At 44.3% G+C, this 14,000-nt stretch overlaps 2 protein-coding genes across 3 annotated transcripts; one reads left to right on the top strand and one right to left on the bottom strand.

Annotated features, from left to right (window-relative positions):
• Window positions 1–2,016: 2,016 nt before the first annotated feature.
• phb (prohibitin) lies at window positions 2,017–5,230 on the bottom strand. Its single transcript, XM_062533047.1, has 7 exons — window positions 5,080–5,230; window positions 4,458–4,560; window positions 3,979–4,140; window positions 3,739–3,881; window positions 2,886–3,002; window positions 2,597–2,692; window positions 2,017–2,458 (listed from the first exon to the last, which is right to left on the bottom strand). Exons 2-7 carry the CDS (start codon window positions 4,540–4,542, stop codon window positions 2,246–2,248), a joined length of 816 nt encoding a protein of 271 aa, XP_062389031.1. The 5' UTR covers window positions 4,543–4,560; window positions 5,080–5,230; the 3' UTR covers window positions 2,017–2,245.
• A 430-nt stretch (window positions 5,231–5,660) lies between these two features.
• On the top strand, window positions 5,661–13,713 carry si:busm1-163l24.3 (uncharacterized). 2 transcript variants are annotated; one of them, XM_062533044.1, is made up of 6 exons: window positions 5,661–5,765; window positions 7,248–7,445; window positions 9,795–9,901; window positions 10,022–12,796; window positions 13,010–13,230; window positions 13,341–13,713. In XM_062533044.1, the coding sequence occupies exons 2-6, from the start codon at window positions 7,262–7,264 to the stop codon at window positions 13,447–13,449; spliced, it is 3,396 nt and encodes a 1,131-aa protein (XP_062389028.1). In that variant the 5' UTR covers window positions 5,661–5,765; window positions 7,248–7,261; the 3' UTR covers window positions 13,450–13,713. The 2 variants fall into 2 exon arrangements, with proteins under 2 accessions (XP_062389028.1, XP_062389029.1); XM_062533045.1 differs by having other exon boundaries at window positions 5,681–5,765; window positions 7,253–7,445.
• The last annotated feature ends 287 nt before the right edge of the window (window positions 13,714–14,000 follow it).

The following is a 14,000-nucleotide window of genomic DNA, read 5'->3' as shown; positions in this document are numbered from 1 at the left end:
CCTAGTTTGCAGTTCATAGTCCATGGTCAGTGCAAGTCAGACACGACGCAGGGGCACCCCAGGCCTAGCTCAGAGACCACTGGTCAGTGCCAGAGAGAGAACCAGAGCACAAGGAGTTGATAAGATTGTGAGTGCTTGCTGTGTGAACTATATATAGTTTTAGACAGGATACACTCAAACGGGCGGTGTTGAGGGGCTGGAATCTATCATCAGCTCTGGTGCTGAAAAACAAAAATGAGGATAAGAAATTGCAACGGAAAATGGTTGCATTTAAATTCACTGTGGGGGGCTTAACAGGTAGCCTACATGCTTTACAGGAAATCGAGGCATATCCTGTGTCTCTTAATATGTGCAGTACACCTGCTGCAACATAATGCAAAATATGTGTTCATACAGGACTTGCATGATTGTTAGGTTAATTCATTGCTAGCTGTGTGGGTAGCACAGGTTCTAAATGTTAAGTGCTCTAACCGCATGATTAGGAACTGAAGGCTGGTTTCAGACATTGACATGCCATTTAATATTAAATATTGAGCAGAATATTCCTCAGCAATGAGGAATACCTGGATGAGTAAAGATGTCATATTCCATGGTGCAACTTGTCTAGTGTCTAGAATTATGACAGACTGGTTAAACTGACTCAAAGAGAGAAGCTGATTCTTTTATAGCCTGCATGACTAACACCACATCAAATCTCAATTTAAGCGTGCTGCAAGATTCTTTCGGTCTCTAGGGTACTTTCAGTACCAAACAGCTTATTGATTTATTTACCTGTTACTTATGAAATGTGTGAGGAGAGACTCATAGATCATACAACTCTTATCAGTCATGGCTTCCAACTGGTACAAATAATTTAGTATAAAGGTAATACAATCCTCTAGTGGTCAACATGAGGTACTGTAAGAGTTTGCCAACTCTTTGTTACATAATCTAACCCCTCTTGCATTTTACATCAAATATTTTTTTGTAACCAATTATTTTCACTGCCCTTTACAAAAGAAGTATAAACCCAAGCCATGTTGTTGTAGTTAAGTGCATACTACTTTGATCTTTCCAGTAGAAATATGATATTTTTTATTGAATCAATTTGAGTTTTCAGCACGGAATGCAGGGCTTCACATATTTACCTTCAACTTTTACAAAAACAAATCAATCACAGCAGAACACAAAGCCGAACACAAATCAATATTGTTTGTATGTATGACTAATCTGACCTGAATGCACTCTGGCACATTTTGCACTGGACATGGTAGGACCTTGACCCATTAAGCCCTCAAGGGGCAGGATACTGGTAGTGCAGACATAGTCACATACTTCTCATACACACTCCAACCAAAAATAAGACACATCACTGTACTTTGTACTATCTTTTGAAATATATCTTTAGCGTTCCAAATAAAGTTCAAAGACGTAGCGAGATCCATATGCCATTCCCCGCAAGTGCCACATACTCAAGGAAGTGATTAAGTCAATTCCAACCCTTCTCATGTCAGTATCACTTTGTTACATCAACATGTTTGATATTATAGTTACATATGGTCTTGTTGTAGAGATCTACCTCAGATCAATGGCAAGATTAATTTAAAAGGCTAATTTTGATAAGCTAGCAGGCAATACAACAGCTATCTTTCCCAGTAATGAATTTGAATGATTGGAGGCGTTTATAATTTATTAACTGGATTTGTAACCCCTACCCCCTCCCATAAGCACGTTGTCCTCTAGCCAGACATAACACAACTCAGTTTGTTACTTCTCACATGTCAAGTGTTTCCTATGCCTTTAAAACTCAGAGAAAAGAAGGCTACGCTGGACTCTCTGCTTCATTCCAGAGGAGACACATGCACAAAGGAGCATGTTACTGCATAGTAATGTGAGTGTGTGACACTATCTGGGAATTGTGTTTTCCTTCAGAAACATTTGCTAAATTGAGATGAAGCTTTTACCACAAGTGTTAATGTCACACACGCACATGCACACAAACACACGCATTCAAGTCTATGCTCCTCAACCATGATCTGAAGACCTCATACTTTTATTACAGAGAGAGTAAGCAAGAGACAAAGAAATGCTAAGTGGGAGAGCGACAACGTAAAGGTCACAATCGAGTTGCGTTCTGGGTTTGAGATTGGTAGTCCTTTCAGTGGCTCAACGCAGTCTATGCGCAAGTCAGTCTGGAGTTACGTCCATTACTGTGTGTGTGTGTGTGTGTGTGTGTAAATATGTGTGGGTGTGGGTGTTGTTGCCCTCACTGGGGCAGTTGCAGTAGTGTGCCCTGGTTGGAGGGCAGGTAGGTGACGTTGCGGGAGCGGCTGAGCTGGAAGGCGATGTCCTCTGCCGCCTCCAGCTTACGGAGCTCCACCAGGCCGTCGCCGGCCGTGGCCAGTGAGTTGGCGATAAGCAGGGCAGCCTGGGAGTCTCCTGCCGCTGAGATGATGGCTGCCTGTTTCTGCTGCTCCGCCTGGAGGGAACGAGGGAGAGAGAGAGACAGATGCGTTTTATTTACCCTCTGAAGCCTGCATGTTTTAGGGGAGTATACATGTAGAGACACATATAATTTCAGTTAGATTTACAATCTTCTATCTGTGTTTACACTTACCTTCTCCACAACAAACCGGGCCCTCTCTGCTTCCTGCTGTGCCACCTGCTTCATCTCCACAGCCTCCGTAAACTCCTTACCAAAGGTCAAGTGTGTCTGCAGAGAAAGAGGGCGTGCCAATATGAGACTAACCGACTAACACAACCGCTCAAACAAAACACCATGGATGTACATACAAACAAAACCAAGGGAAAAGATTGACAGGTGGAGAGAGCAACATAGGAAGTCACAGACTAGGAGGTGTTGAGAAGTCTAAAGTCTTGAGAGAAGAAGTCGGAGGAATCCTTACCAGGGAGACATCATCGAGAATAAGGCCAAATGTGGAGCAACGCTCAGTCAGGTCTTCACTGACTTGCCTGGACACCAACTCTCTCTGTGTGATCAGCTCTCCTGCGTCAAACCGGGCCTACAAACACACAGAAAATATTATATAGGCAGTCCAACACAGTCAAAATGTAATAATTTCTACTAAAGCAGTACAAACAAAAACAGATCACATTGCCTAATAACAAGTGGCTCTGAGAGTGTATCAATAAATATAGTGATTTTATAAGTCACAGTTACACATGTAGACTGCAGGAAAGTTAAGATGCGAGTTGTTTGATGAGCGGGTACTGTTTGTTGTGTGGCTCAACTTTTTAGGCCTATGACATTTTTATTTCATGCAAATATCTATACCATTCAAGACCTTGAGAACATCAATATGCTCATTTTTATGTGAGGATTGAGGATCACTTTTTGCATGAATAACACATCTTTGTGCAAACAAACATTTGTAGTAGGTTCACTTGTTACATTAGTTACTGTAATCAAACTGGCGATGCCACACATCAGCTGTATCCGCTCCAGACATATTTCAGAATAAGAGACACATTGGTCATGGCGACAACTGGAAAGCTTCAAAGCGGTGAGCATCTCTTTAACCAATTGTTGATCATGTTATCTGACCTTGTATATTTTCTCATTAGCTTACAGAAATAAGTGTGTCTTGAATAAGGACTAAAGATAATCTGCAGGAATAGTTCAATGTAGCAAAAATTATTTACACACTACCCAGACTAAGGTCATTCATTTCCACTCTCTATCCTTACTGTACTTCACATCAGGACAGAACCATCGGATGGCAACAGTCAGCCACTCACCACTACTGCTTTCAGCACTTCGGTGGTGATGGAGGGAAGCACACGCTCATCGTAGTCCTCGCCAATGCTGGTGAAGATGCGTGGGAGCTGGTTAGCAATGGGCCGGAACAGAATCCTTAGGGTGATGTTCACATTCTGCAAGTCTGCAAGAGGGTCACAAATGTTGAGATATCCACCCATGCACACAAATGACCGGGCCGGTGAGGGGGAGATGGAGAAGGTGTACAGAGCGGCACGTACCTTTACTTCCAGTAATGACTGGCACGTTACGGGGACGGGACCTGCAGTCGAAGACTATTGGTTTCTGAACCCAGGGGATTAGGAAGTGTGTCCCCTCCCCAACTACGGCATCCTGCACCCCCCGAAACCGGTCAAAGATCACGGCCCTGTGACCTGCATCCACTATGACACACACACACACATACATACATACATACATCAACATGTAGGCTTTTACTCCACGTGCAAAAAACATTGAGTGTTAACTTGCATTAATGAAAGTAATACATGAATTGTATGCGTGTTACTATTCAACTCAGGGAAAGAATATTTTAGGAAAGCAGATCCTTGTGTAAACCTACACAAGGTGCCCTTGCTTTACCACATCAGTACTACACGCTGTAAGTCTGAAAAAATACCAAAAAGTACCATTCAACAGTCATCGCTGCTTCAAGCAAAATTCCATCCAAAATGCGACAAGCGGTCTCCATTTAACTCACCATTAAAAAGGGCAGAGTTCACCACACCTCCACCAACAGCCAGGGCAACCCCCAATTTTCCAATGGACTCAAACAATTTGGCCATGATGGGAAATTATCAGTCCTTAAAAATACATAGAGAAATTATTTCAGTGAGAGGAAGGTAGACGTCTTCTTCTATAAAACATACGTCAAACCGTCAATTTTGACAAATTCTGCCCCTTCCTTGTTCCTTAAGGCTTAGGACATCCTTGGGAGCTCAGGCGATAACGTTAATGAACACAAGATTCTCCGATCTTGGCTACCCAGGCAGACACCATGTGGCGTAAAAGAAGCTTAGGTAACCTCTCACCTACAAAACCGCCTCAGTGTCAGTAATGTCGAAGTTACAATTTCCTTGAACAGGAAATACAGTGACAAAGCTCATTTGATAACATTACACTGGGTACGTGCTAGCTGATGTAAACTAGCATGGAAGACAGCTTAGAACTTGACGTTCTTCAGTCCGTCTTCCAGCAACGTTCAATAACGTAACTACTTTCTTAAATCGAAGAGTTATGAGTTTTTGCTACGTAATAAATATACGTTAGTGCGGATATTTGACACATATTTCACACCCATACTCTGTTATTTCTGTACTTACCCAATGCTTTACCAATTCACTGTGACCTCCACCGGACTCACGATGTAAGACACACATGAAATGTTGAGCTAACTGAGCATGCGCTTGACTCCTAATAAGAATTCGTCTTATTGGTCAGATTACTTCTGTCATAGGTAGGTCTAGCATGTACTGTGGAATGGCATTGGTCTGTCCAAACTGCCAAAGATATGTCGGTAGATGTAGTTCTTTTGAAGAGCATTCAGGTGGTCTTTGCTGATCTAAAAATTATCATTTTGTTCAGACTATTAATCATTGGCATGTCTGCCACAACAAATAATAGTAGTAATAATAATAATGATAATAATATAGTAAAAATATCGCATGCCTTCTCTATATATTCAATACATAATAAACAAATAAGATGTCACTTAAATTAGACTACTAATAGCAATAACCCTGGAAGTAAAGCAAGGCCAACAGCACTCACTTTTATTTATCAAACTCAAACTGGTGGCCAGCCTGTCTGACACTAAAACCCTGCCCCTCTGTCCTTCTGTAACCCCTTTCTCAAATTTGCCCCGTTTCATTTTAAAACGCCACCTAGCTGCAAACCATAAAAATGCAATTCTCAATTCCTGATAGAAGTTTCACTTTCCTGGTTTGCGAAGATGTCGGCGTGAGTGCGAAGTACGAATGCTCTCTCTCTCTCTGCGTTTCAGAGTCAGGTAAACAACTCTTCTCGTCCGAGAGATGACTGATGTGATACGCACAGAATATACATGCATCCTAAATGACAGTCTAACCGGGGAATAATCGTACCAAGGGCAGCACATTGCTAGTCTTTCCCTGTGACAAATTTATATTCAGTTTCTGTTTGCAGATAGCTGCATTTCAAACTTTGTTTTGATGATTTGGACTCAAAATAGCTCTATGTGTTATTATTGGTGGTATAAATATTTGATCGATCGGTTACGTATAACCATACCTTTATGCCTGTCTTGTAGACAATGCATTTTGGGGTAAATAATACGTTGTGGTGTGGTGTGGTTAATTAGTAAGCTAGCTAGCAGTCCCGCGCGCACCAAGAGGTAGCGCCCACCTGCTGAATTTGGTTTTGTTTGTAATATTATCCTGTGTGGATTTGGTGTGTACGCTCTTTTGTTGAACATTTCACACTGTATCATTTTAATCGAGCCATAGACCGATGCAGTCAAGAAGGATGCAGGGGCCAGGTGGTGGTCCCACTGTGGAAGCTTTGATTCCCCCCTCCAATCAGATCAGTGTTCTTATGTGGATGGGAGGGGACAGGTTGAAAAGGTTGGGAAAACCTTTGGATATTTGAGACAAGAATTGTGTGTGGACAATGAAGAGGGGAGACAAAATATGTTCATTTGGCAGGGTCTATGAATCCAGATGAGCCAGTCTCTGAATGTCAAGAACTGCTAGGCCTACCTGAATAAAGATTTACTTCGTGACAGGAATGGGTTGCCCTTCAAAGCCGACTGGGAAACATCTGATTCGTGCAAAACACTGAGCAAGACTTTGTGAAACTTGTTGTCAGTTGTTTGAATAATGTATAAAATAAAAGTCTATAGGTTGTTTAGTTCTCCCTATAACTACAAGGCTGGTCAAGCATGAGTCCCAGAATGGCTTACATGTTCCACTATGTGAAAATATGGGTTGGGGAATTTGTTCCAAAAATATGGCTTGCGCAAACAGTGCAACTTAATGAGTGACTCTTATTAAAAATCATCCAGACAACCGGTTGGCAACTGTGGCCGCTTCCATGCAGAATGCTTTTGACATTAGGTTTAGCCATAGACCTAAAAGAGGGTTTAGCACAGGATTTGTTGATGAGTTGTCATAACAACCAACAACCAAGCTTCAAGTTGTTATCAGAGACGGTTGAAAAAGTATTTAAGTATCTTTGTTGTTATGTAGCAATGATTCAAGTCGATCAAAGAGGCTAGAACTAACTGGGACCAATCGATTGCTTTAGATATAGCTTGCGGGTGTGCTTTTACCTTTTATTTTCACAATATTTTCATTTTTATTTACAAATATTATGTTCTTCCTATTAGAGAAGAAAGATATCCCTAGTTTGTCAGCATTTGGAGATGCATGATTTGTTGTCCTGTGCACCAATTGCTTTCTGAATGGTATGTTAAAATGCAAATTTCACAGTTGGATATTTTCATTGTTCTCAGAGTAGATCCAGCAGATGGCAGGCTTGGGCCGGGGGTTACACGTCGTGGGCCTGCCCAGTGACGTTGAGCGTGACCGTCTCATCGACAAACTCCTGATACACTTCCTCCGCCCCAGCAATGGGGGAGGTGAGGTGCTGTCTGTCACTGTCAGCAAAGGCAGGCCGCAATCTGCCCTCGTCACCTTTGAGGATAGAAAAGGTCAGTGTGTGTGCGTGTGTGTGTGTGTGTGCGTGTGCGTGTGCGTGTGCGCGTGCGCGTGCGCGTGCGCGTGCGTGTGTATGAGAGAGAGGATGCCTACGCATGTTAAGTTTGTGCATCTTATTTACTTTGCGTGTGTGTCCTTGCCCTAACCTCATTGGGAGTGCTTGTGGAGCTGAGTGGTTTGTGCCCAGGAATGCTGACTGGAAACAGGACCAGAGTGAATGGGGAAAGGGCCTTCTAGGCGATCCAGACATTGTTTATGTCATGACAGCTGATGGATATGGCTCTGCTGATTACACCAGTAGTACAAATATTGCTGCCCTGCCGCTCTATTCTTCATGCCCGACTGGTGCTCCAGTGGGCCTGCTTGTTTTAAACTTTGCATTTGTGTTGTTGTTGTTTTTGTCAGTTGGCTCGTGGGGAGATGTGGTTTGGCTTTTTTATGAGCTGCCGCAATTGATTTAGAGGGAGTGGGTGGGACCTGCCGTAGAGATAGGCTGTGTGTGTGTGTGTGTGTGTGTGTGTGTGTGTGTGTGTGTGTGTGTGTGTGTGTGTGTGTGTGTGTGTGTGTGTGTGTGTGTGTGTATACCATACAGTAGGGTGGTTAGAGTTTGACAATTTTTCAATGTTGTTTTGCTCTGTGCCCATGTAATATAATTGCTGTTTGTGTTTTTGGATTGTTTCGGTGAATATATCATGTGTACAGGGGAAAGTGTTGGGACAATCTGTTATTTGAACTCTGTGCATTTGTGGCTAGTGTCTATGTATTTGAGTGCCTGTGGGTGTTTACAGTTTTTACTGTTTTGTATTTGTGTGTGTGCAGGGCTCAACATTAGCTTTTAAAAGTGGTTGCCAACTGGGCAACCAGGCATGAGGTTTTGGTTGCCAAATACAAAAAAATGGTTGCCCCATTATTAAACGCCAGTATTTTCAGTTCTCTCTGTGCACTAAAATAAGGCATATCTTTAATGTCTTGGATACTGTCAGTATCTACAGTATGTTTAATGTGGTCTGAAGGGCTAATTGAGTGCACATTGGTTGTGTGTACAGTAGGTGCAATTTAGTGCCTGTCACTTTAAGAAATACGTGGTTTGAGTAGCCTAATTAGCCTACACAGTCTACACTAGTGAATGATGATAGTTGCGCATCATACGGATGCAATCAGAGGTGCAATGCATCGTTTTCTATATCATCATTAAATGAAATAAATGTTCGAAAATATAACAAGTTGAAGACAACGTTTTTGGGATCATAGAAGAGATAAGTGTCTTCTAATGTTCATTAATGATTTTAGTGACCACTACACGAATTGTATAGGCCTACAGTACATGATTTGAGCTAGCGGCATGGTAGGAACAATCGCCAGATGTAAAAGTTTGCCAAGGTTGCGTAGCCTTCTAAATTACGTTAAACCCAAATTGCCTAAATCCCATAGACAGGCTAGCAACACAAATTTGAGTGATGCAAGAGAGCAAATCAACTCGATATTAGACTATTATTATGTGTTACAATAGCATCACTTAAACTAGCTGCCATGTATCGCTGTTTATGGCACAGCTGCGCTTACGTGTGTGTGAGGGGGAAAAGACGCACAGCTACAGGCTTCTAGGGGAGAGGGTGCCTTGCGCACACGCATGTTAGGCTACTTCAGAAGAACACGGTCATTCTTTAAAGTATCGTAGTAGGCTAGCATTAGGCATTGTGACATTTTTAGTTTGTAGTACCGGTGAACCGCGCAACACTAATCTTTATGCCTACTTGAAAAAAGTTTAATTTGTTTAGGCTACTAGCTGCGTTCATTTGCCAGGACATCCCGAGTCAGAAAATTAAGTTTACGTTGCCCACCACATTTGTGAAATGCTGAAATACTGTATGTGTACGTGGCCTACTGATAATTATACCAAAAAATGACAATAATAATCAAACTATAGGGACAATGGGGAAATCTGGTTGCCACAGGGGCAACCAGGAGTCAGGAATTGGTTGCCACTTGTCATAATTTGGTTGCCCGGGGCTACTGGGCTACCGTTAATGTCGAGCCCTGTGTGTGTGTGTGTGTGTGTGTGTGTGTGTGTGTGTGTGTGTGTGTGTGTGTGTGTGTGTGTGTGTGTGTGTGTGTGTGTGTGTGTGTGTGTGTGTGTGTGTGTGTGTGTGTGTGTGTGTGTGTGTGTGTGTGTGTGTGTGCGTGCGTGTGCGTGCACGCGTGCATGCACGTGCATAATACTGGTTATTTGTGTGTAGTGAATAAGTGTGTGTAGGTGTGTGGCTTAAGTTATTCAGCTAGTGCAGTGCTGAGTCAGACTGGGTCTCTAATGTGATTGATCTCTCCTCTCTGACGTTATACAGTGGCACTGAGCGTGCTCCACCACCACCCCCACATTCTGGAGTTGGATGGCCAGAGGCACGAACTTTCTGTCAGTTTAGCCGGTGCACAATCTGCCAACCCGGACATGGTGAGCTGGTTTGTCATTTTGTATACAGTGTTTCAAGCCACAGAACTCATATGCCTTTGCCATCATCAGATAATCTCTTCTCGACTGTCTCCTTCAAACATCTCTTTTCATGTCTTCTAGGTTATTTTGACAATGTCAGTGACTGTAGATTGCCATCAGCTACCACTGGGTAAGAAGGCACTCACTAGCATGCAGCGCCAATTCCCAGATCTCCACATCAGCTTCCCCTCCCCAGAGGAGAACCGTTGCTCATTAAGTGGACCGTACTCTCAGATGCAGCCTGCTGTGGCCCACATCCTCGAGTTACATGAGCACAGTCGGGGCGAGAATCCAAGGCCAGAGGAGGAGAATGGGTTTGGTCCTACAGCATCACAGTCGGAGCAGATGTGGCCGGGGTCAAACGGACCTTCCAGCCTACTCGCACTGGGAGCTTTGGGTTCGTTTGCAGGGCAGGAAGTAGAGAACTTGGGTGCCGAAGGAGGTGCCTTGGGTCTAAGCCTACCCAGAAGTGCCCGGTGCCCGGTGAAGCTGGAGGAGGAGTTGAAATGCGATGCAGAGGTGGAGGATCTCTCCATGATTATGGACTCTGATTTGTTCCAATACCTGCAGAGGTGTAAGGAGTATCAGCAAATCCTCAGGGATTACAACGTGGAGGTGGTGGATGAGACCTCACACGGTCTCACCACTCTCTTCTTTCAGACCAGGTCAAAGGTCACAGAAGAGTCTGGGGTTCCAGGACGCACACTAAAACGCCTGGCGCGTGCCCAGAAAGAGCTACGGCAGCTCCAGCAGCAGCAGGAGGCGTCCTTGCGTAGGGCTCAGTTGACTAAAAGCACCCTCAATACTACGCGAGGAGGACTCAGTGCAGCCATGGAGAATGTTCAGTCCTTGCTGCCCAAGCTCCTGCTAACTCAAGATGATGAAAATGTGTATATTGTTGGAGAGAGTAGTGACGTGTCTCAGGCCAAACAGTTTTTAACACAGGGCTATCACCTGAGAAAGGAGGACGTGGTCACATCTACTCAATCACCCTCACATTCTCCATTGCACACTCTTTCATCAGCCTCTAGCCCCTCTGATGCAGGCCAAGGGGAATGGTTTGACTCCAAACCCACAGTGGAGGATCCTAGGATGGGCAAGATGCTTCGCACCTCTGGAGGGGATCGCAAGATGGAGTACAAGCTGGCAGCTCGATTTAAGAGCTCTGGAGTAACGTTAGGGGGGCTGGGGCCTAAGCCTGGAGACATGAGTGACCTGAAAGATCAAAGAGACTTAGATTTGCAGAGGCCCTCTACTAAAAATGAGCCACTATTGGCATCAGGAAACCTGTTAGTTGGTAGAGACAGGCTCTTGTCTGGAGGGGCTGGGATTGATTTTACAGCACTCCACATTTCGCCACCTGAACGCACTGGAGGGGATATTCTGTTCAGAGGCACGGATCCCCAGACCACTGCAGCCATGTTCGTGCCCATGTCCACGAAAATATCCACTCGTACAGCCACCTCATTCTCATCCCTTCCACTTCAAACTCCTTTAGATGTGAAGACACTTCATCCGCCTGGTCCTCCGCCTGGGTCTTCAGGATCTTCTGGTCTAAAGAGAGCCAGCAGTTTCTCGGGCAGGACCCGAGTGAAGCAGGAGGAGGCGAAGCTAGAGGCTGCGCAGGCAACGAGCTCCACCACCCGCACCAGACCCAGATCCAACAGCATCACCAGGGTTCACTCGGCCGAGGTCATAGTGCCACAGCTGATGTGGTCCCACATGAAGGAGGCATACCACACGCGCCTGGATGATATGATGTCCGACTTGCAGATGTCAGAAAGCCAGTCAGGAGCAGACTCTGGTGTTAAGGTGGTTCTGAAGGGAGCGGAGTCAAGAGTGGTAGTCACCTGCCAGCGTGAGCTTCAGAAACTTGTTTCCATGGTGACATCGGACTTCAGCGTTATGGAGTTGCGGTTGTCCGATCTGGGCGTTGTCGAGGGGGACGAGGTGTTTGAAGCTTGCTGCGCGGATGTACGTTCGCGATTCAGCAAGGTTAGCCAACGAAAGGTCAGAGGAAGCCTCTACCTGATTGGTCCAAAGCTCCTATGTTCACAGGTGGATGCAATGCTGCGCGAAGTGTTTTCTGGAGGGCCTGGGCAAAAGGCCCCCTCTCAATCCTTCCTTAAACAGCCAGTCTCTTCAAAAGATGGCTTGGACCCCGACCACACCCAAAGAGGTTCCAGCAGCAGTGACACAGAAAAAAATACAAACAGGAAGAAAGACCTACAGAAAGGAGAGAGACTCCCCTCAGAACCTACAGAAAGCACCCACAGACGGAAAGGCAATACATCAGAGCCCACAGCTGGAGGGCTTAGCCTGCCAATAGCAAAGAAAGAGCCTGTCACCAGAGAGAAGGTTGAAAGGGCAGGGACCTCAGGCAGGAAAAGCAAGACGTACACATCTCCAAGCCCATCGGCTGACACAGGCCAAGGAGCAGTGGCACGGAGGTTTGATGAAAAGCCACCCTCCTTGCCCGCTACGTTGTCCAAAGAACAAGAATTTGTCAAACAGACTAACCTTCATCCCAGTCCGACAGTGACCACATGCATTTGTGGGGAGAGTTCTTCACAGTTGGCAGGCATGGCATGTGGGTTGAATTTGTGTCGTCGGTGCATGTCTCACCATGGCCACTGCCAGCTCTGCTCTAATAAAGGGACAGAGCGGTCACTTCCAAATAAGAGCCAAGACCAGAACAAAAACCAGGACCAAGCCTTGGCTGGCCGTTTACGGGGACAGTCTGTACCGGGTATCCGTGGCACCATGAGCTGTGTGGAGCTTCCTTTCAGCCTGTCCGGCCATGCCAGAGACACCACAGCCAAGATCACCTATGCCATTTCTGATGGCATTCAAGATGTAAGAATGGGATTCGCAGTTCTTATAGCTTTATGCATTTGTGATGGTTGTTCTGGAGACCAGAGCAGCTTGTAACTCTGCTTGGAACTACATAAAACATAATCTTAGATATGATCTTATAGATCTCAAGACAAAGATATCCTCTAAATCATTGAACAGTTTACTCTGTGAGTTATCCAGACTCTTCATTCCCTTTACCCCTGTTGTTTTTAGGAGGGACATCCCTGTCCAGGGTCACCGTTCCAAGGGGGAGTTTTTGAGGCCTATCTGCCTCTCAGTCCAAGAGGTAGGGGCTTCCTGCCACTCCTTGAGAGGGCTTTTCGGCAGGGTCTCACATTTACCATTTCCATGGGCAACACCACTGATGACAGGATGGCCAAGGTTGTGTGGCACAACATTCCCCACAAGACGAAAATGGAGGGTGGTAAAAGTGGGTAAGTCATCACAGTAATGGAATTAGTCGACCAAAAATACCAATCAAGTATTTATTTTTTTAATTCATTTGTTCATTTATCTATAATAAACATTGTGTTTGTTTGTTTAGAAATGGCTATCCAGACTCCAGTTACCTGAGTCGTCTGTCAGAGGCCCTGAAGGCTCATGGAATTGAAGACGTGCCAGTAACAATGACTCAGGACAAAGCCAAACCATGACCAAGCAGAATCAAAAGTGCACTGTAATCCTTTCCAAAATAGTGAAAACACTTGCCTCAAGTGTAAAATGAGTTTTTTTAAATATACATATTTTTAGTATTTTTATCTGATATATTTTATCAGCCACGTTAGTGGATTGCTTTAATTTGGTAAATTGTATAATTGAAGATATTCAACTCTTGTCTTTTAAAATTGTGTTTTTTATATACCAATACCAAATGTATTTTTTTAAATGTTTGTACAGTAAAATCATTTAATGTCATAGTACTGTGTTCAGGATTTGCATTTCTAATTAATCAAAAAAGTATTGAGTAGAAACATCAGTGACTCTCTTCTGTGTCAGCCCAGCATATCTGACAGAGGCTATAAAATCTATCTGAATTGTTTTTCATTACCCATTGAAATGGTCTCACAAAGCCAATTAGGAGAAGTAGCAGGACTTAGCTTGGCTAGGGACCATCCTGTCCATCCATTTAATAAAGGAGAGAATGATTACACATTTAATAAGTCAGTACAACACCTGATCCATCAACAGTACAGTCTGTGGTTCC

This window comes from Sardina pilchardus, chromosome 3 (genome assembly GCF_963854185.1).
Source record: "Sardina pilchardus chromosome 3, fSarPil1.1, whole genome shotgun sequence".
Lineage (NCBI taxonomy): Eukaryota > Metazoa > Chordata > Actinopteri > Clupeiformes > Clupeidae > Sardina > Sardina pilchardus.
The sequence above is the reverse complement of the archived record's forward strand: the minus strand, read 5'-3'. Positions and strand labels throughout refer to the sequence as shown.